We start from the raw sequence: 23,855 nt of genomic DNA, 5'->3' as shown, positions 1-23,855 counted from the left end.
GCCATCGCTTCTACCACTTCAATTAAGGATCTAACCAGGACAAAACCCAAGCACCACGAACCAGTCAATGCAGGAGTTTACACTATACCCTGTGGAGGCTGTGACAAGATCTACGTAGGTGAAACAGCAAGAAACCTCGACACCCGCCTCAATGAACACATATACGCATGTAGGAATGACAACTTAAACAACGCCTGTGTACAACACCGAAATTCCACCAATCATCTTATGAAATTCAGAGACGCCCAATTAGTGATAAAAGAAACTAATTTCCGCACACGCAAGTGCCTTGAATCAGCACTGATCGCTGTTTCGAATACAATTAAACAAAACAACGGCAGCTTCACCATCTCCGAAGTCTTAGCAAGAATCCTCCTGAAAACAGTAAACCCTGCCATCACATAGTCTCTCCTGTTATACTACACAAAGCACAGAGAGTGAACACTGAAACAACCTGCCTCATTCCAGTTTATATTTGTCCAACCTATTTTTATGTTACCCAAGTAATAGCTTTTATATCCTTTTACTCATGTACGAATTAATTGCTTTTGTCACTACCACTACCACTACTACTACTACCACTAGTGAACATCGAAATGGTACCTCACTAGTATTCACCTCACTCTGAGCCTTTATATACCCTCTGTGTCCATGTATTGTTTGTAATGGCTTGATAAAGCTCCTGGAGAGCGAAACGTTGCCACAATAAATGTCACATTAGTTGCACTTGTGTCCTTTTACTTTACATACATGATCTATATCAAGTTAGACAACAGAGACATTTCCCTGCTCCATGGGATATTACCCCATTCCAAACTACCATTCCTCCATTTCCCCCAAAAACTCTTCTTAAATCAACCAAAGCTTCGTCTTGAAGCCAAACATGATGCCTTCAGATGTATTGATAACTTAGTCACACAGAACAATCTTTCACAAATTATTTACGTTGATGGTTCTGTTCACCAGTCCACTGGTGCAGCTGGTAGCGCTGCTGTTGTCACACAGAGTGATGGCTCTCATAAAGAAATTGGAGCACGCATCAATAACTGGGCCTCTACCCTTCAAACAGAACTGTTTGCCATACTCCTTGCACTGAAATGCATCTATGTATCAAAGATTGACAGTTTAATTGTAACTGATTCTCTGTCATCCATAAATGCTCTCAACTCATTAAGTATAAATTGTGGCATGCTTGTGTCAGAAGCCAGACACAGGTATGGTAGGATTGTGGACAGTGGAGTCAGAGTGCACATGCTGTGGATTCCATCTCACATTGGTCTTCAGATGCATGATAGAACTGATAAACTGGCTAAGCTGTATGCTTTCAAAGAGGGGGTAGATTACAATCTTGGGTTGTCAGTTAGCAGTTTGAGAACAATAATACGAAAAGAACTTCAATTGAACTTTATTGACTTAAGACTTAGGGAGATTGACACAAGTCAGTCCATCTGTCATCATTACATCATGCAGGAGGAGCCACATGTCTATGGTGCATCCAACAAGATAAGCAGACTCTTGGATGTCACTACTGCCCGGCTCCGGCTGTCACTACTGCCCGGCTCCGGCTGGGTTACAAGTATCTTTGGCAGGTTAAATCACCGCCACCAGATGTAGACCAAACGAAATGTAAACTTTGCCAGATGGACTATTGTCACACCTTGCGTCATTATGTACTGGAGTGCGATCAGATTAATGAATTTAGAAACAACTCACTCAGAAATGTTCAAGAAATGGCAAAGTATTTTATCCACAGTGGTATATTACAGATCATTCTGGAGAAATACCCTGACTTTGCTAGCTGTAAATAAAGCATTACCACATATGTGCATGTGTGTGTGTGTGTGTGTGTGTGTGTGTGTGTGTGTGTATGTGTGTGTGTGTGTGTGTGTGTGTATGTGTGTGTGTGTGTGTGTGTGTGTGTGTGTGTGTGTGTGGGTGTGTGTGTGTGTGTGGGTGTGTACTTACCTATTTGTGGTTGCAGGGGTCGAGTCTTAGCTGTGGGTGGGTGGGTGTGTGTGTGGGTGTGCGTTCTTGTGTGTATGCATATATTTGTACGCTCGTGTGCACATGTCCGTGCGTGCGCCCTCGTGTGTGTATGTGCGCGTGCGCGCTAGTGTGGGTGTATGATCCACTTAATTGTATTTATAACTCATTACAATTGTGACCAGGTGTGGACGTATCAGTGGTTCATTACTTTGTAATTTGCTCATGACTGTAACCATGTATAGGAGTGAGGCTGATTCATCACTTCTGTAACTTGCCATGATTAGTGACCAGATCTACCTGGAGTTCATTACCTTTGTAACTAGTTCAGCTATCATAACTTTGGAGTCCAGTCACTGGACCCATTATGTACCTTTGTAATCTTTTGACTACCGCCCACAGGATGGGTATGGGGTGCATAATAAAGATATTAAACTAAAGTGTGTGTGTGTGTGTGTGTGTGTGTGTGTGTGTGTGTGTGTGTGTGTGTGTGTGTGTGTGTGTGTGTACTCACCTATTTGTGGTTGTGTGTGTGTGTGTGTGACTCAACAATCAACATTTGCACCAATAACTCATTACAGTTGTGACCGGGTGTGGAAGTGTGAATTGCTCATTACACTATAATTTGTTCATGACTGTAGATTATTATTATTATAATCAAGGGGGAAGCGCTAAACCCGGAGGATTATACAGCGCCTGGGGGGGGATGTGGAAGGCATTCAGGCTTAATTCGGGGAACTGGAGCACAGATCCAATTCCCTAAATCAAGAGCCCCTCACCAACATCAAGGAACCTTCCTTGAGGGGTCATGACTGTAGATATGTATAAACGTAAGTAACCATTCTACAGAATTCATTACCTTTGTAACTTGTGAGTTCATTACTTTTGTACCTAGTTCAGCTATCAAAACTTTGGGAGCCCAGTCCCTGAACCCATTACGTACCTCTGTAATCTGTAAATACCTTTGTAACTTGTCATGATTGTGACCAGACCTACCTGGAGTTCATTACCTTTGTAAATTGTGAGTTCATTACCTCTGTAACTTGCTCAGCTATCAAAACTTTGGAGTCCAGTCCCTGGACCAATTATGTACCTCTGTAATCTTTTGACTACCGCCCACAGGATGGGTATGTGGTGCATAATAAACATATTAAACTAACTGTTGTGTATACTGCATTCACTGTTGTGTATACTGCATTCACTGTTGTGTATACTGCATTCACTGTTGTGTATACTGCATTCACTGTTGTGTATATTGCATTCTCTGTTGTATATAGTGCATTCACTGCTGTGTATACTGCATTCACTGTTGTGCTAGAGTCCACGCTTTCCGCTTGCCAGTCATCGGCAGCTGGGCCCAACGATGTTCATATTCGTATGCTACAGCATCTGCATTTTACAGTCCTTAGTCAGTTTTGTCTTTTCAATCTTGTTTGGATGCAAGGGGTTCTTCCTCAATAGAAATCTGCCATTGTACTACCATTTCGCATTATTATTTAAATCAAGGGGAAGCGCAAAACCCGTAGGATTACACAGCACCTGGGGGGGGGGGGGGAAGGCATTCAGGCTTAATTCGGGGAACTGGAGAACAGATCCAATTCCCTAAATCAAGAGCCCCTCACCAACATTAAGGAACCTTCCCTGAGGGGTACCATTTCGCAAACCAGGCACTTCAGGCCTTGATACCTCACTGTTGTCCCATTGCTCTGACCAGTGTAGTCCGCAAGATGATGGATCATTATTATAATCATGGGGCGTTAAACCCATAGGATTACACAGTGCTTGTGAGGAGGGGGATGCAAGGTGTTCAGACTCAATTCAGGGAACTGAAGCACATCCATTTATTTTTATTTTAATCACAGGGAAGCGCTAAACCCATAGGGTTATACAGCGCATGGGGGGATGGAAGGTATTCAGACTCAATTTGGGAAACTGGAGCACAGATCCAATTCCCTAAATCAAGAGCCCCTCACCAACATCAAGGAACCTTCCTTGAGGGGTGTGGTATTTGGAGATTCACAATAGTCTTTCTCCTCGCCAATGTGACTTTTCCAAGAGCCGCTCTACTTTGGACCCCTTGTTCCACTTAGATATGTACGAGCTGTATAGCCCCTGTGGCTTAGCGCTTCTTTTTGATAATAATCATAATAGATATGTACGAAATGCCTTTGGTGATAAACACTCCATCCTAGCAGTCTTTTTTTTCGATCTCGAGAAAGCAAACGACACCATTTGGAGGTATAACATCTTAGCCCAGGCCCACCCCTTAGGCCTCTGTGGTAATCTACTGACCTTCCTTGCCGCTTTCTTATCTGAAAGATATTTTCGTGTCCGTGTTAGCGACTTGCTCTCCTCAGACTTTGTTCAGGCCGAGTTCCACAAGGTTGTGTCCTTAGCACTACCATTTTTATCTTTGCTATAAATGACTTACCTTCCATTCTTCTATCACACATTTCGTCGTCACTTTGTGGATGACTTCGCTGTAGCTTACACAGGCGCTGACTGTCACCTGGTAGAGGCCTCCGTTCGATATGTGATTTACCGTGTTACCCATTGGGCCACTTCTTGTAAATTTATATTTTCTAGTGAGAAAACCTATTCATTACCAACACTAATGTCCTCATCCCAGATATTCCATTGTACTTACACGGCTCACGTATCCTAGAATGTGAGCCAAGTTTCTTGGCCTTCTGTTCGATCGCCAGTTGACATGGAAACCTCACATTTCCTCTTTAATGGCAGCCTGCCTTGGTCCTTAAAATTCTTGCGCATCGTTCATGGGGAGCAGATCGCCAGACTCTCCTCTGTTTGCATTCCACTCTAGTCTTGTCCAAGCTGGATTATGGCAACCAAGTCGCATGCTCATGCCTTAGTTGTTTATACACATGATCAATCTTCTGGTGGCGCTGGGTTCACAGCAGTGTTCCCTGAAGTCATTTGTTAGACTCGACTAGTATTTTTACTGCCGAGTTGTATGCCATCCTCAAAGTCCTTCTCCATATTACATACGTGTCTCCTTCGGCGTTTGTGATCACTTCAGATATCCTCGGCACTTTACAGGCCATTAAAGAATTTGATTCCCTTTATCCAATGGTCCTTCGTATTCAACTTTGGTTGTGCCGTGTCACTAGCAAAAACAAAGGAGCTGAAAATTTACCACAGCTGAAGGACAACCTCACATCTACCTCTCCACTACTTTTGCTATTCCGAAGTATTTAAACCACCTTATTTTGCCTGAATCCTGCTGAGCAGGCAAAAAGCATCATAGTAATGAATACCAAAAAACTGTTACAAGTACTATTACTCAGGGGCTCTCTCACCATCAATTATAATCAAGGGGGAATTATTATTATAATCAAAAAGAAGCGCTAAGCCACAAGGACTATACAGCAATCAAGGGGGAAGCGCTAAACCCGGAGGATTATACAGCGCCTGGGGGGGGTATGTGGAAGGCATTCAGGCTTAATTCGGGGAACTGGAGCACAGATCCAATTCCCTAAATCAAGAGCCCCTCACCAACATCAAAGAACCTTCCTTGAGGGGTCTCACCATCAGAGAAAAGTGCTAAGCCATCAAATTCTTAAAGGAATACTCAATTCTTTATATAAATATAGAATTAAGACGTGATTTTTTTTTTTAACAAGTCGGCCGTCTCCCACCGAGGCAGGGCGACCCAAAAAAGAAAAAATCCCCAAAAAGAAAATACTTTCAACATCATTCAACACTTTTACCTCACTCGCACAATCACTTTTTGCAGAGGTGCCCGGAATACAACAGCTTAGAATATGTACGTATAAAAAAAACACTATCCCTCCAAACTGCCAATATCCCAATTATTATAATTACGTATAATCATGTGGGAGCGCTAATTATTATTATAATCAAGGGGGAAGCGCTAAACCCTTAGGATTATACAACTCATGTGGGGGGGGAGGGATGGAAGGTATTCAGGCTCAATTCAGGGAACTGGAGCACAGATCCAATTCCCTAGATCAAGAGCCCCTCACCAGCGTCAAGGAACCTCCCTTGAGGGGCCAATATCCCAAACCCCTCCTTTAGAGTGCAGGCATTGTACTTCCCATTTCCAGGACTCAAGTCCGGTTATATAAAATAACCAGTTTCCCCTGAATCTCTTCACAAAATATTACCCTGCTCACACTCCAACAGCTCGTCAGGTCCCAAATACCATTTGTCTCCTTCACTCCTATCTAACACACGCACGCTTGCTGTAAGTCCAAACTCCTCGCCCACACCACCACCTTTACCCCCTCCCTCCAACCTTTTTGAGGACGACCCCTACCCCGCCTTCCTGTCGTGTGGGGTTCGGTAGATTGATGGATAAGGTAAACTCACTTGTTGGATGGTAATGCTATATTGTCAGACTGTGGTAATGAGAGGATGAGCCCAGCCTGCATGTCAATACGCCGACTGAGAGCGAGGCAGCTCGTCTCACTGACTCATGCTGTATCCCATGACGTCATACATAAGGGATCTTCTATATATAGCACATGGATGGTACTATACTGCTCAGTTAATCTATACAACACATATAAGGATCAGCAACTATGCTGACATTCCTTCCCCTACAGATTTATACTCTCCATGTCATTCTACTTTGATCTATTCTTGCTAAATGACCAATTATTATAATCAATTGGGAAGCGCTAAACCCGGAGGATTATACAGCGCCTGGGGGGGAATGTAGAAGGCATTAAGGCTTAATTCGGGGAACTGGAGCACAGATCCAATTCCCTAAATCAAGAGCCCCTCACCAACATCAAGGACCCTTCCTTGAGGGGACTAAATGACCAAACCACTTCAACAAACCCTCTTCATTCCTCTAATACTTTCAACTCCACACCACCTAATTCCCACACTACGAATTTTCTGCAAAATATTTACACCACACATTGCCCTTATTATTATTATTATAATCAAGGGGGAAGCGCTAAACCCGGAGGATTATACAGCGCCTGGGGGGGGGGATGTGGAAGGCATTCAGGCTTAATTCGGGGAACTGGAGCACAGATCCAATTCCCTAAATCAAGAGCCCCTCACCAACATCAAGGAACCTTCCTTGAGGGGACATTGCCCTTAGACAGGATATCTCCACTGCCTCCAACTGCAGCATTTACAACCCAAGCTTCACACCCATATAAGTGTGTTGGTACTACTATACTTTCATACATTCCCTTCTTTGCCTCCATAAATAACATTTTTTGCCTCCACATATACCTCGATGCACAACTCGCCTTTTTTCCTTCATCAATTCTATGATTAACCTCATCCTTCATAAATCCATCTGCTGACACCAACTCCCAAATATATGAAAACATTCACTTCTTTCATACTCCTCCCCAACTTGATATCCAATTTTTATCTAAATCATTTGATACTCACATCACCTTACTCTTTTCTATGTTCACTTTCAACATTCTACCTTTACACACTCCCAAATTAGTTCACTAACCTTTGCAATTTTTCTTTAGAATCTCCCACAAGCACAGTATCGGCAAAAAGTAACTCACTTCCCATTTTGTATTCAATTCCCCATTATTTAATCCCACCCCTCTCCTGAACACCCTAGCATTTACTTCTCTTACAACCCCATCTAGTAGTAATATAAGGATATATAAATACATTCAATGTACTTGAAAGTCTTTATGTGCAATTATTCAAGAAGTTTAAAACTACATCTCGCTCCCACTGACAGAAAAATGTAATTTACATAAAGATTAAAGAAAAAAAAATACTCAATACATAAACTAAGTTTCAATGTTGCATTAGTTTGCATTCACTGCACTATAATGTACAATACATTTTAAAATCCTTTTAAAGTACATACACTTAAATAGAAACCCCATACAAACATATCCTAGGAGATCACACTATTCTCCAGGTTTCAATTGATTCACCATACAGGTCATTTTCAGAAGTCACCTCTTAACAGTTATATAATGTAATATTTTATATTTTCACCATTTCTACTGTGTTGCTGAAAATCCTGTTAAATAAAAAAAAAAGGACGTAATAATTAAATAAATCACACTTTGTAATTCATAGACAAGAGCAGCTTATAAACTAAGTTAGAACAAAGGCAACTAGATAGGAAAAAAAAAAAAGTCCCTAGATATTTCTCAGAGTAATTCTTGACACAAACTACAATATTTGCTTCCATAATTACTTCCATGTACGAAACTGGAATTTAACTTAATCCACTTGCTCACATCCTGAAAAAAATATACTGAATTTACCTAAGGGGATTTATATTTTCAATTAATGTGTATTAATTACACAATCTATGCTATATCCTACAATTAGAGAACGTATAATTATTTTATTTAAGACAACCTAGCACAGATTCAATAGTGTGCTAGTGTAAAAAAAAAAAAAGACCAATTAAAAAAATCTTTAGCTAAACAATTAGTTATGTTTTGCTAGGTTCCTCAATATTCATTAATTTAACATATTTGTCACCACTTGTGACCAAAAACAAAACAGGAAAATGTTGCATGTCCCTCACAGTTTCACAAGTGGCAGAGATTTCATTCAGGAAAAACAAATGTTGAAAAAAAAAAAAAAAATTGAGAAAACAATCTGGCACTAATACTAACAGACAATGGACAAGGTTCACTTCTTAAATTTAGAGGTAACAGACTAACTAATGTATTCAGAACATTTTATTAACAGAATATCATTTGTCTAAACTACAAACAAAACTTTCATTTGGCATATGGTAATATTCTATATCATAAGTCCTGCTGTACATGTTATATATGATGGTTGTTGCAGTGCAATGAACAGTTATATTTATGGAAAACACTTGACAACTGCACAAAATTTTGGCTGTATATTTCAACCTCAGTTGTGAATCCAAGGTGGGGGTTGAAAACTGCAGACAATTTCTTGTTTTATTGTCAACAAGTGGTTTTTCCATCAACATTGTGTGTACATAGGCTCACTCATATGGGCATACTCATTTGTATCCTTATTTTACAGTAATGAAAATATCCATTCTGTTTGTGAATTTAATGCAACACTCCTCCAGCTGCATTCAACAAAACAGTTCAACATACAATGTAACACAATAGTAAACATTACTCAATGCCCACTGTTAGTGTACTATGACAAGTCATTTAAAAGCAAACTTGCTTGGGTTACTTCAGGCTATTTAGGAAATAAGTGAAATCACTCCTAGATTCAACAAATTACTTCTGATAAATCAGGTCTTCAATGCAACACACTAAATCTGGAACACATACAACCTCTGAGGAATCTTGTGATCTAGCTTAAGGTGACAGCAGTTGTGGCACAAGCATCAATACTTGTATCTCCCTGAAATACAAAATATTCATTTATGATGACGAAAGTAAAAAAAACAAATCAACCTTTTACTATGGTAGACTAATAATTATCAGAAGAGCAATTTATATAATAAAATTAAAACAAAAAATATTTGTGAATACTTTAAAGATGAAAGGCAGTTTTATGCTATATTTGAAACAAGACTAGTACATATAAACACATGCCAATTTTGAAAATTATATAAATCACTCAAGTTATAATATAATCATATTAAGCACTAAATCCAAAAGGAAATCATTCAAGTATGGTGTAGTTCTTTAAGGAACAAAAACTTAAAATACATGCAGGATAATAAGCTATACATTATTAGAAAATTTAAGTTTCTGATACACCTCAGCTTTTCAAAACCACATACACCTTTTTACTCAAAGATGGATGCCATGAGCATTTTACCAACCTTTGTTATACATTCTCTCAATATACCAAGTGCTGTATGGCCCTTGTGGGTTTATAATAATACCAATGTACCAAGTCCTACAGAAGTAAAAATTGAGAGGAACAAACACAAGTTTTAGTTTTGTCAAATTTCTGAGATGAAGTGCATACATAGTATATTCTAACAACAAAATTTTAATTTAAAAAAGTAATCAGATAGTACAGTACTACAGATGTGCAGCACTGTATGACCCATATAGGTTTAGTGCATAAAACTAATATACGATAGTTTTGAAAGTTTTGGAAGACCAGTTCAGATTCTATTACCCTCAACTGCAACAAATGAATCAATTAAGATATTCAGGATATTTTTTTTATGCCATGCACATATAGCTGTACATCTTGCATGACTAACTCGTTTGTTTTTCAAACAGAAAATACCACCTTTTGAAATGTGAGAATTAAAATAAGATTGTATGCACTTCCACTAAATTTAATGCCCCAATTGTTGGATGCTCAACTTTTAACACTATGCCTCTTAGTGAGTGATTATTTACAGCACTAATAACAAACATCAATACTGGCTACAGTGCTTATAACCCATCTATAATTATCTATCTGCATTTTAGCAATACTATATGTGATTGCAAGACAGTTACTAGATCAATGTTAATTTTCAGATTTTAAGCAGTAAATTATATATTGATCATGAAGCTTTGAAATTATATCCTTGAGTAAATTACCTTCAGCAAATAATTTATATTTATCAAGAGTTCAGGTCTTGCTCCATATAAAACAGGAGTCAATGACAGAAACAGCCTATGCAACAGTTATTCAAGGCCTATAAAATACATTTAGCTCAGCTAAAAGCTGGAAAGTACAGAAATGGTAAAATTGTCATTTCTCCAGTTAAATACTGTAGGATAAGATTGGAAAATGGTAATGGGCCCTGAATTACAGAATCTGACCAATGTTAGGAGATATGCAAAATCTGTCCAGGGATCATTTCTTGTACCTATTTTAGACATTAGCATTACGACCAAATATATATACGAGGACAACAGTTTGATCATGATTATCTTTGATGTTTCTTTAACAAATGAGAAATTTGCAAACACTATACTAATACACATCACCAACTAACAGGTATATTATACTATATGATATGGGAACCAGCTTCTGTTATAGGAGTGTAAAACAGAAGTATTAATGTTGGTAGAATTACTGACAGTATGTTAGGTAATAGGACAAGTGCAACCAATGTGACAATTTATTGTGGTAACATTTCGCTCTCCAGGAGTTTTATCAAGCCATTACAAACTATACATGGACACAGAGGGTATATATAGACCTAGAGGTTTAATACTAGTGGTAGTAGCAGTAGTAGTAATACAATGTGGTAGAACAATCAACTTGCACATGAGTAAAAGGTTAAATGCTATTACTTGGGTAGCATAAAAATAGGTTAGACAAATATTTCTGTTAGTGGTTGGATTTCAGAAGGCTTATTTCAGTGTTCCTCCTCTGTTATGTTCTTGTGTAGTGTTGGCAGCAATGACTGTGATGGCAGGGTTTGTTGTTTTGAGGAGGACTTTTGCTAATAGTATTCAGAGATGATGAAGCTGCCTCTATTTTGCTGGATTGTTAGAAACAGTGATTAATGATGATTCAAGGCATATACGGAAATTAGGTTCTCTGATCACTAGTCGGGCATCATTGAATTTCATGAGGCGATTGGTGGAATTCCGATGTTGCACGCAGGTATTGTTCAAGTTATCATTCTTACATACGTTAATGTGTTCATCGAGACATGTTTCAAGGTTCCTTGCTGTTTCACCAACATATATTTTGTCGCAGCCTCCACAAGGTAGTGTAATCTCTTGCATTGACTGGTTCGTGGTGGTTCAATTTTGTCCTGGTTAGATACCTTATGGAAGTGCTGGTGACTAGTGTTAGTTTGTGAGAGTACCTTAGAGACGTTCACTGCAACCTGGCTGTTGGGAAGGATTATAACTATTAGGAGTGATGGTGTGCGAAGAATTGATGACCTAAGAGCTCCTTTCTTGCAGTCTTTGATGAAAAAGGAAGGAAAATGTAGATCAGTGAAGGTTTGGTGTATGCAAGTACATTCCTCATCAAGAAACTCAGAACTACAAACTTGGTATGCTCTTAGGAAAAATCCAATGATGATGCCTCTTTTGAACTCTGCATTAATTTCAACTGCTTTTCTTTCAATAAAAGGTTCTACAAACCTATGGTATGGGAATGTTGTCCCCCATTTGTGCCATCTTAGCCAACTTGTATGTAGAGCACCTGAAAGCTGAACACTTCATCCTCACCAGTGTCACTTGGTTACGTTATGTGGACAACGTCCTCATAGCTTCCAAATGTTCTGATGTGTGGAATCATCGGGCAAGGCTCATCGCAGCTGAACCAGCTATTCACTTTACACTAGAAGAGTCCATTGACAAGCTACCTTTTCTAGATGTCCTCATTCACAAAGTAGATAATCCAAGATTTCAAGTTTACCGTAAATCTACAAACAAAAATGATCTTGCCCACTTCTATTCCAGTCAAGATACCGAGACCAAAAGAAGTATCATCGGATGTTTCCTAAGAGCATACCGAATTTGTAGTCCCGAGTTTCTTGATTCACTGATCTACAGTTTCCTTAATTTTTCATAAAAGACTGCAAGAAAAGAGCTCTTCAGATCATCAATTCTCTACACAGCAGCACCACTCTTAACAGTTATAATCCTTCCCAACAGCCATGTTGCACTAAATGTTTCTAAGGTACTAGCACAAACTAACACTGGAGTCGCCATCGCATCCAGTACAGGACAAAATCGAACAACCACGAACCAGTCAATGCAGTTTACACTATATAGTGGAGGCTGCAACAGAATATACGTAGGTGAAACAGATAGGAACCTCGAAACACGTCTCAGTGAACACATTAACGCATGTAGGAACGATAACTTTAACAACGCCTGCATACAACACTGGAATTCCACCAATCACCTCGTGAAATTCAACGATGCCCGACTAGTGATCAGAAAACCTAATGTCAGCAGACGTAAATGCTGTGAATCATCATTAATTCCTGCTTCTAACACAATCAAGCAAAACAAAGGCAGCTTCATCATCTCTGAAGTATTAGAAAAAATCCTCAAAACGATAAACCTGGCATCACGTAGTCATTTCTGTTAATACTACACAAGAACATAACAGAGGAGGAACACTAAAACAGGCCTTCTGAAATCCAACCACTAACAGAAATATTTGTGTAACCTATTTTTATGCTACCCAAGTAATAGCGTTTATAACCTTTTAATCATGTGCAAGTTGACTGTTCTACCACACTATTACTACTACACTATTACTACTACTACTACCACCAATAGTATTATACCTCACTAAGCCTATATATACCCTCTGTGTCCATGTATTCTTTGTAACGGCTTGATAAAGCTCCTGGAGAGCGAAACATTGCTACAATAAAATGTCACATTAGTTGCACTCGTGTCCTTTTACCTAACAAAACCGAGGTAATGCTGCCTGTTACCATGCCTACTCAATCTCCCTTGGGTTGTCAACTACTTAAAATTAAACCAACTTTGGAATTAAAAATAATATAATCTTTACTTTATTCCTGGGGGAAAAATTACACCAATGACAGTAATGGACAGTCTTTAACTATAAAACAAACTGTTATGGAAGCATGTCAAATAAAAGCCACAATATAATATCTTGTTTATTGAACTAGTTCCTGTATGATTCATCACTTCTTTGCTGAGAGAGCATCCTGCACATGTTGAAAATACACCTTGTCAGCAGTGTCCCAATTCATCGGCATCACTTTGGCATCTTAATCCGATGCCTTCAGCCGACCTGGGTTGGTACAAACATACAAATAATTAGGGATGAATATAATGCTATATAATTAATATGTTACACTTACAACTGACTAAAGGAAATTTTTTTTTTTTTTTTTGCTCTTAATTCTACCTTAAATATTCTTAACTGAGGCAGCAGCTCAAACATTATTCTGATCTCAATAGGAACTTTAAAAAAAAAAAAAATCCTTATCAGAGGAAGGCATGCCATGAGGAAAAAAAAAAAAAAACTCAGTCCAACATCAGGGATTTTAGACTAAGATACTGTACTATGTTGTATACCATATCCTGAGGATTTACTTAGGGTTGCTAAATTTCATAGCTACAATTTAGAGGAACAGGAAGGGGCAGGCTTTCCAATGTCTTTGACACCACTAGACTGTTAGTTTATAAATTGTTTACCTCTACAAGGTGATGAAAAATATATTGTGGCTTTTACACAACATGCAAACAGAAGCTTAAATATTTACGTTGGCTCAGACGATCAGCGTCTGATGCCAGCACCTTTGGAGTTGGCATGAGGTTTGCCTGAGAAGGTAAGCAGCTTTAGCAACACCAAGGCAATTTAAAGAAGAAAAAAAAAAAAAAGAGGGTAAGCAAAGGAAAAATACAGCAAATAGAGATGGGAGTGGTTGTGGAAAAAGGATTGGGAAATGGTAAGGGGAGAAGGGAAAGAGCAGAGATAGTATTAGAGATAGTAAAAACAAGGATGGTAGTGCATGTTGAGAGATGGAGAGCTATATTAAGAACAATGGAAGATTAGAATTGCCACAAGACAAGGGGCTGAAACAATTTGCAGCATTGGTCTGGCCATAAGAAGAGCAATGACAGTAGAAAAGAAACAGCAAGAGCACGGAAAGTATTGGCAACAGTATTTATAGGCAAATACAGTGTGCTAAACTTATAAATCCCCATTACTGTTAAGAGTAAAACAACAGAATGCTTTAAGGACTTCCTGAGAAACTAATGTACTACTTAAAACATATAATCACACCATTAATTGATGTTCGTGTACCACTGTTCCTCTTATACCGAGATATTGTGCTCTTGAGCTTTTATCAATGCAAAGATACCATGAACCTTAATGAATATATTGATTATGTACAGTGCAATATTTCGAACGAATAAAGAAATACTGTACGTTTAAAAAAAGTATTTACAGGAGGGTCCCACTTATACAGCGGGTTAGGCTCTAGGCTACCACTGTAAAGTGAATCATCCTTTTTTTCCACTTTTAAATGCATATAAATGCCTGATAATATATTATAGTGTAAACACGTTAAGATTGCAATAGAACTAGGCATAAAAAATCAAGTAAAATGCACATATATAATGGGTTTGTTTCGTATGATGAAAGTGGGTGCGTGAATGATACGTCTTCGGAGGCTTCTTACTTTATTTTTAAGTCGTAGGAGGGTTACACAGGCTTGTGTGTTGTGCCCATGGCCCGGGCAGGGCCATCCCACGAGAGAGAGCTGGGAGGCCTTGTGTCTTGCTGCTAGGCCGCTGTGTGAGTGAGAGTGAGGCAAGTCTGGGCATACTGAAGTGGCAAGGCCTATAGGTGGCAGCACTTGAGTGGCGCGAAATATGAACTAAGCTGGCAGACAGCATGGGCTGTCTGTGCAGACAGTACAGGCTGTCTACATACGCTTGGCCACCTACTGCGCGTCGTCCCGACGCGACAATACTGGTGGTAAAAGAAACTCGGTGTCTCTCTCATAGGAACAGGGCACAGAACACAAAATAAAAACATATATATACATATGAACATGGAAAAAAACTTCCTACAGGGAGGGAAGAAAAAACATGTGGGGTATGCTAAACATCGTGGTCATAGGCAGTGAGCATCGAAGGGCATCACTGCACGCCTTCCTGCGTCTGGACAGATACTGCAACACAGGAGACATTGCTGCGGCTGAGCTGTGACGTAACAGGTTACGGTCTCCTCTGGAACGGTGAAGCAGTCATCGTAGCAGTGGCTGCAGGTTTCACTCAACCTGGAGCACAACATGCTGGTGCCCTCGAGTGAGGCGTCGACAAAACTCTGCAACTGGGCAGGACTTCTGGCAAGCGACTCAGGAGGACACTTCTCAACTGGTACTGTCGCTGGGCTGTCACTGCCGGCGAGCGTGGAGCGAGTTGTGGAGCGAGTCGTGGCAGAGACGACTGGGCGAAACATCTGGGAGTTGTAACATCATACACCAGACTGCAGTGAGAGAGCTAGCAGTCAAAGTGACATCTTCTTTGTGCAGGCTGCTCACTGAAGCTTGTGACACGAGGCTGACACAGCGCCTGCCGACAGGCCTAACTGCGGCTTGGCGAGTATCATCTCTCGACAGTTGAAGTTATAGCAGAGGTTAGTCTAAGCATCCCCAGACTTGTTTCTCTACATATAACTGCACTCTGACGGTCTGGAGGTGAAGTGAAACAAATCTTGATGGGAATCGTAGCAGGTACGATTCTGCAGAACAACACGAGCGACGAGCATAAAAGCTTTCTGTACAAGGGGGCTCATACGCTCAGGGCTGAGTAATCAGCTGTCAAACACACTGGTCACAAGGGTGACTTAACACAGTGGTGCTACTCAGGTCTGGCTCAGACCTCACTGGACACACGGAAACTTTAAAAACACACCGCAGTACAACATGTGAGAACACTGACTGAGAGGAATTAATTAACACACGACATATATTTTCTCGACAATACTAAAATAATTACTGAACACTCGATGGTGACATGTGATGTCAGGCGTGATGTCGCGAGGTGACGTCAGCAGACATCTCGAGGTGACGTCAGGCAGACATCGTGACGTCATGAAGTCGAGCAGCATCGTGGGTGACATCGATGTGATGCGGGCAGCAGACCACAGCATGAGGCCTGGGACATCCGGTAACTCACGTAGCTCGTAGGTCTACGTGACATCGCCCACACCCACGTGGCATCGTGATCCACGTGGTGTCGTGATCTACGCGGCATGCTGATCCACGTAGCTTCGAGTGGCCTCGGGCACTCGGATACACAGCTCTGGCAACGAATCACACGAAAAACAGCAGAGGGAGTGGGCAGTGGTGAGTGGTGTATGGTAGTGTGGTGGCGAGGAGCGTGGGTGAGTGTATGGCAGGGCGAGCATCTGGCCATTCCTCCTCCTCTCACCCACAAACACAGGGAAACACACTGGACGCAGAAATCACCACAAAACTCACCTCTGGCTTGCTGAAACAGCTGTGCTGAGCTGAACAACAACAGCAACATACAAGTGACGCTGAACACGTGACTTGAGAAACAGCGTGGGACACTGTAGCGTGGAGTCACTGGGACGCCACTCGCAATTCTCAAAGAAATTCGGCAAATTTCGGCTGGATCCTGCTTGTACCTGTGTCTGGATGCTCAAATGTGCAGACACGACATCAGGATAACTCGTTGAGAGACGGATGCTTCTTGTGTAGGGTGATGAAGTGAAGATGACTTCATACCTCTTCCTCCCTCTCTCCAGGCAAACAACTGCTGCGAGCACCGCTGTCACCATTTATAATGGGTTGTTTGGTATTCTGGTAGCGGGTGGTTAATAATACGTCTTCGGAGGCTTCTTACTTCATTGTTAAGTCGTAGGTGGGTTACACAGGCTTGTGTGTTGTGCCCATGGCCCGGGCAGGGCCATCCCACGAGAGAAAGCTGGGAGGCCTTGTGTCTTGCTGCTAGGCCGCTGTGTGAGTGAGAGTGAGGCAAGTCTGGGCATACTGAAGTGGCAAGGCCTATAGGTGGCAGCACTTGAGTGGCGCGAAATATGAACTAAGCTGGCAGACAGCATGGGCTGTCTGTGCAGACAGTACAGGCTGTCTACACATACAGTACACTTATTACTTACCTTAAAATACAGTATTTGAAGTCTTAATGTAGGGTAAGAGGTGAGAAGTACTTACTGTAGGAAGTCAGGTGTGGTAGCTCACATGACTACCACATCTCTCAATTATGTTCGCTTTACTATGACTATATATTTGGTTAACATATGCAGCACATCTTTTACATAATTTTGAAAAAATTTCATAGATTACTTAATGAAAATATCTAACATAATATACGACATTGAAAGTGCCCCAGAGCAATTGTTATCTTGCACCTTAAACTAGAACATTATGGAGTCGGAGGACATACCCTCGCATACCTAAAATCTCATCTTAGTAATAGACATCAGTGTCTCCACAAACAGTGTAACATCATTTACTCAGCCTGTAGTCATAGGAGTGCCACAAGGTAGTGTCCTTGGCCCTCTGCTCTTCCTCATTTACATCAATGATCTTCCCAGTGCACTTCATCTCCTTAAACCTGTTTTATTTGTAGATGACACTAGTGTCTTCTCCCACTCAAATCCGACTATCCAAGACGGATTAGTACCAAACTTGCACACGAAAATCACTCCCTATGAAAGCAAAAGACTCTGCAGGAGATGCAACATTCCCCCAACAAAAAGCAGGGGTGCCAAGAGTACACTGAGACAACACAATAAGTATTGGGGGCCCCAAGACAACTGCCTCCCAGTATACATAAGGGGGATTACCAACAGACGCCTGGCTGTCTTCAATAAGGCACTGGACAGGCACCTGAAGTCAGTACCTGACCAACCAGGCGGTGGTTTGTACGTCAGTTTGTATGCAGCCAGCACTAACAGCGTGGTTGATCAGACCCTGCTCCACCATGAAGCCTGGTCTCAGACTGGGCTGCAGGGGCATTGACTCCCGAAACCCTCTCCATGTATGCTTAGTGACACTGTCAATGACAAGCTACTAAAAATATCTAGGTGGATGACGACCAACAAACTCGCCCTCAATATAGACGAAACCTACATACTGTTTGGAAACAAAGCTCTAAATATACACTTTAAAATACTGATCAATGATTCCTCCATTACAAGATACTGAGGCAAAATTTTTAGGTCTTCAGCATGACTGCAGCCTGAAATTCCATACCCACATCCAACACATAGCCAGGAAGGTCTCCAAAGCAGTAGGCATCTTCTCCAAGATACGATACACCTACAATCCGACTTATGACCTGCTTGACATACAACCATGTTTTGTATGCAAATGGTCTGCGAAATAAACAACTGTGTGTTGTATACACTTTCTCCTAAACCTTACAGTATAAAATATAGTACTTTTTTTTTTTTTTCAACAAGTCGGTCGTCTCCCACCGAGGCAGGGTGACCCAAAAAAGAAAGAAAATCCTCAAAAAGAAAATACTTTCATCATCATTCAACACTTTCACCACACTCACACATTATCACTGCTTTTGCAGAGGTGCTCAGAATACAACAGCTTAGAAGCATATACGTATAAAGATACACAACATATCCCTCCAAACTGCCAATATCCCCAAATATAGTACTAACAGCATAAAAAGTTAAGTAAAAAATTAAATGAAATAAAACAATAAAATAAAATCATTACAATAATATGATGTTGACATTCAATAGTAAGGTTCAACTTGACTTACGACCGGTTGGTCGGAACCAAGCTTGGTCGTAAGTCGAATGGTACCAGTACTATGCACCCCAAAAGGCACTATTTACTATACCACTCCTAAGCTACCCTTACCTCACCTATGGCGACTCAAAATCGTAATGACACGATTGCAAACAAACCATACCACGGACAGGGCTTGAAGCCCCATTGGACTGGAGTTTTACGGCTCGCTAACAGTGGGTTCAAGCACTGCCCATGATATGGTTTCTCACCTATGGTATGTGTGCTTGGGTTCAACTGCGACTAATCACCTTAAACCATTAATTACCCAACAAAGAGCTGCTGTGCTGATCAATTCCTGTGCCAGACAACACAACCCTCCATTCTTCCTGGCTTTAAGTGAAACAAAGCTGAAGGGGGTGGGAGAGTTTCAGTGGAGAGGAATAAATGGGATTAGGTCAGGGGTTTCAAATAGAGTTAGAGCTAAAGAAGAAGTAGCAATAATGTTGAAGGATAAGCTACGGCAGGAAAAGAGGGACTATAAATGTATTAATTCAAGGATTATGTGGAGTAAAATAAAGATTGGATGTGAAAAGTGGGTTATAATAAGCGTGTATGCACCTGGAGAAGAGAGAAGTGTAGAGGAGAGAGAGAGATTTTGGGAAATATTGAGTGAATGCGTGGGGAGTTTTGAATCAAGTGTGAGAGTAATGGTGGTTGGGGATTTCAATGCTAAAGTGGGTAAAAATGTTATGGAGGGAGTAGTAGGTAAATTTAGGGTGCAAGGGGTAAATGTAAATGGGGAGCCTTTAATTGAGCTATGTGTAGAAAGAGATTTGGTAATAAGTAATACATATTTTATGAAAAAGAGGATAAATAAATATACAAGGTATGATGTAGCACGTAATGAAAGTAGTTTATTAGATTATGTATTGGTGGATAAAAGGTTGATGGGTAGGCTCCAGGATGTACATGTTTAAAGAGGGGCAACTGATATATCGGATCATTATTTAGTTGTAGCTACAGTTAGAGTAAGAGGTAGATGGGAAAAGAGGAAGGTGGCAACAACAAGTAAGAGGGAGGTGAAAGTGTATAAACTAAGGGAGGAGGAAGTTTGGGCGAGATATAAGCGACTATTGGCACAAAGGTGGGCTAGTGCAAAGATGAGTAGTGGGGGGGGGGGGGCGGGGTGAAGAGGGTTGGAATAGTTTTAAAAATGCAGTATTAGAATGTGGGGCAGAAGTTTGTGGTTATAGGAGGGTGGGGGCAGGAGGAAAGAGGAGTGATTGGTGGAATGATGAAGTAAAGGGTGTGATAAAAGAGAAAAAGGTAGCTTATGAGAGGTTTTTACAAAGCAGAAGTGTTATAAGAAGAGCAGAGTATATGGAGAGTAAAAGAAAGGTAAAGAGAGTGGTGAGAGAGTGCAAAAGGAGAGCAGATGATAGAGTGGGAGAGGCACTGTCAAGAAATTTTAATGAAAATAAGAAAAAATTTTGGAGCGAGTTAAACAAGTTAAGAAAGCCTAGGGAAAGTATGGATTTGTCAGTTAAAAACAGAGTAGGGGAGTTAGTAGATGGGGAGATGGAGGTATTAGGTAGATGGCGAGAATATTTTGAGGAACTTTTAAATGTTAAGGAAGAAACAGAGGCAATAATTTCATGCACTGGCCAGGGAGGTATACCATCTTTTAGGAGTGAAGAAGAGCAGAATGTAAGTGTGGGGGAGGTAGGCGAGGCATTACGTAAAATGAAAGGAGGTATAGCAGCTGGAACTGATGGGATCATGACAGAAATGTTAAAAGCAGGGAGGGATATAGTGTTGGAGTGGTTGGTACTTTTGTTTAATAAATGTATGAAAGAGGGGAAGGTACCTAGGGATTGGTGGACAGCATGTATAGTCCCTTTATATAAAGGGAAAGGGGACAAAAGAGATTGTAAAAATTATAGAGGAATAAGTTTACCGAGTATACCAGGAAAAGTGTACGGTAGGGTTATAATTGAAAGAATTAGAGGTAAGACAGAATGTAGGATTGCAGATGAGCAAGGAGGTTTCAGAGTGGGTAGGGGATGTGTAGATCAAGTGTTTACATTGAAGCATATATGTGAACAGTATTTAGATAAAGGTAGGGAAGTTTTTATTGCATTTATGGATTTAGAAAAGGCATATGATAGAGTGGATAGAGGAGCAATGTGGCAGATGTTGCAAGTATATGGAATAGGTGGTAAGTTATTAAATGCTGTAAAGAGTTTTTATGAGGATAGTGAGGCTCAGGTTAGGGTGTGTAGAAGAGAGGGAGAATACTTCCCGGTAAAAGTAGGTCTTAGACAGGGATGTGTAATGTCACCATGGTTGTTTAATATATTTATAGATGGGGTTGTAAAGGAAGTAAATGCTAGGGTGTTCAGGAGAGGGGTGGGATTAAATTTTGGGTAATCAAATTCAAAATGGGAATTGACACAGTTACTTTTTGCTGATGATACTGTGCTTATGGGAGATTCTAAAGAAAAATTGCAAAGGTTAGTGGATGAGTTTGGGAATGTGTGTAAGGTAGAAAGTTGAAAGTGAACATAGAAAAGAGTAAGGTGATGAGGGTGTCAAATGATTTAGATAAAGAAAAATTGGATATCAAATTGGGGAGAAGGAGTATGGAAGAAGTGAATGTTTTCAGATACTTGGGAGTTGACGTGTCGGCGGATGGACTTATGAAGGATGAGGTTAATCATAGAATTGATGAGGGAAAAAAGGTGAGTGATGCGTTGAGGTATATGTGGAGTCAAAAAACGTTATCTATGGAGGCAAAGAAGGGAATGTATGAAAGTATAGTAGTACCAACACTCTTATATGGGTGCGAAGCTTGGGTGGTAAATGCAGCAGCGAGGAGACGGTTGGAGGCAGTGGAGATGTCCTGTTAAAGGGCAATGTGTGGTGTAAATATTATGCAGAAAATTCGGAGTGTGGAAATTAAGAAAAGGTGTGGAGTTAATAAAAGCATTAGTCAGAGGGCAGAAGAGGGGTTGTTGAGGTGGTTTGGTCATTTAGAGAGAATGAATCAAAGTAGAATGACATGGAAAGCATATAAATCTATAGGGGAAGGAAAGAGGGGTAGGGGTCGTCCTCGAAAGGGTTGGAAAGAGGGGGTAAAGGAGGTTTTGTGGGCAAGGGGCTTGGACTTCCAGCAAGCGTGCATGAGCGTGTTAGATAGGAGTGAATGGAGACGAATGATACTTGGGACCTGACGATATGTTGGAGTGTGAGCAGGGTAATATTTAGTGAAGGGATTCAGGGAAACCGGTTATTTTCATATAGTCGGACTTGAGTCCTGGAAATGGGAAGTACAATGCCTGCACTTTAAAGGAGGGGTTTGGGATATTGGCAGTTTGGAGGGATATGTTGTGTATCTTTATACGTATATGCTTCTAAACTGTTGTATTCTGGGCACCTCTGCAAAAGCAGTGATAATGTGTGAGTGTGGTGAAAGTGTTGAATGATGATGAAAGTATTTTCTTTTTGGGGATTTTCTTTCTTTTTTGGGTCACCCTGCCTCAGTGGGAGACGACCGACTTGTTGAATATATATATACAGTGGACCCCCGCATAGCGAACGCCTTGCATAGCGAACAATCCGCATAGCGAACGCTTTGTTCGCTGAAATTTTGCCCCGCATAGTAGACAAAAACCCGCTCAGCGAACTTCGTCCGAGACGCGTCCAATGTGGGCCCTCAGCCAGCCTCACATGTGCCGCCCGTCCCATTGTTTACCAGCTAGCCTCCGCGGTAACATTCAAGCATACACTCGGAATATTTCGTATTATTACAGTGTTTTCGGTGCTGTTTCTGGAAAATAAGTGACCATGGGCCCCAAGAAAGCTTCTAGTGCCAACCCTGTGGTAAAAAGGGTGAGAATTAGTATGGAAATTAAGAAAGATTTTGAAGGGTTTGGGGCTAACCCTGAGAAGCCTATGCCAGTTGTGGAATCCATTGTGCCTACTTCAAAAATTAAGGAAATGTGTGCACAGTGGGTTGAACTGCAAACCTTTATGGATGAAAATCACCCTGACACAGCTGTTGCAAGCCGTGCTGGTGACTATTTCAATGACAATGTTATGGCCCATTTTAGGAAAGTCTTGAAGGAACAGGAGGTACAGAGCTCTATGGACAGATTTGTTGTGCAACAGAGGTCCAGTGACTCTCAAGCTGGTCCTAGTGGCATTAAAAGAAGAAGGGAAGTAACCCCAGAAAAGGACTTGCTACCTCAAGTCCTTATGGAAGGGGATTCCCCTTCTAAACAGTAAGAAGATAATGCTCTCCCCTCCTCCCATCCCATCAATCATCACCAGATCTTCAATAAAAGTAAGTGTCATGTAATTGTGCATGCCTTTTTCAGTTTGTGTGTACTAAAATTAACATTTTTTTGTGGTAAAAAAATTTTTTTTTCATACTTTTGGGTGTCTTGCACGGATTAATTTTATTTCCATTATTTCTTATGGGGAAAATTAATTCGCATAGCGAACATTTCGCATAACGACCAGCCCTCTTGCACGGATTAAGTTCGCTATGCGGGGGTCCACTGTATATATATATATATATATATATATATATATATATATATATATATATATATATATATATATATATATATATATTATATATTTATTATATATATATTATATATTTATTATATATATATAATATATATAATATATATATAATAAATATATAATATATATATAATATATATAATATATATATAATATATATATAATATATATATAATATATA

At 40.4% G+C, this 23,855-nt stretch overlaps 1 protein-coding gene across 6 annotated transcripts in view; it reads right to left on the bottom strand.

Annotated features, from left to right (window-relative positions):
* Window positions 1–7,629: 7,629 nt before the first annotated feature.
* The window catches only part of LOC128700550 (transformer-2 protein homolog alpha), a 153,504-nt gene continuing 137,278 nt past the window's right edge, over window positions 7,630–23,855 (bottom strand). For 4 of the 6 annotated variants that reach the window (XM_053793823.2, XM_053793819.2, XM_053793822.2 and 1 more), the window contains one exon: window positions 7,630–13,614. In XM_053793823.2, coding sequence (XP_053649798.1) covers window positions 13,592–13,614 — 23 coding nt within the window. In that variant the 3' untranslated portion in view covers window positions 7,630–13,591. The remainder of the gene's footprint in view (window positions 13,615–23,855) is intronic. The other 2 variants (XM_070098973.1, XM_053793820.2) reach the window with 2 other exon arrangements.

The sequence above is a fragment of the Cherax quadricarinatus genome, chromosome 65, assembly GCF_038502225.1.
Source record: "Cherax quadricarinatus isolate ZL_2023a chromosome 65, ASM3850222v1, whole genome shotgun sequence".
NCBI classification, from domain to species: domain Eukaryota; kingdom Metazoa; phylum Arthropoda; class Malacostraca; order Decapoda; family Parastacidae; genus Cherax; species Cherax quadricarinatus.
This window is presented reverse-complemented; position numbering and strand designations above follow the sequence as displayed.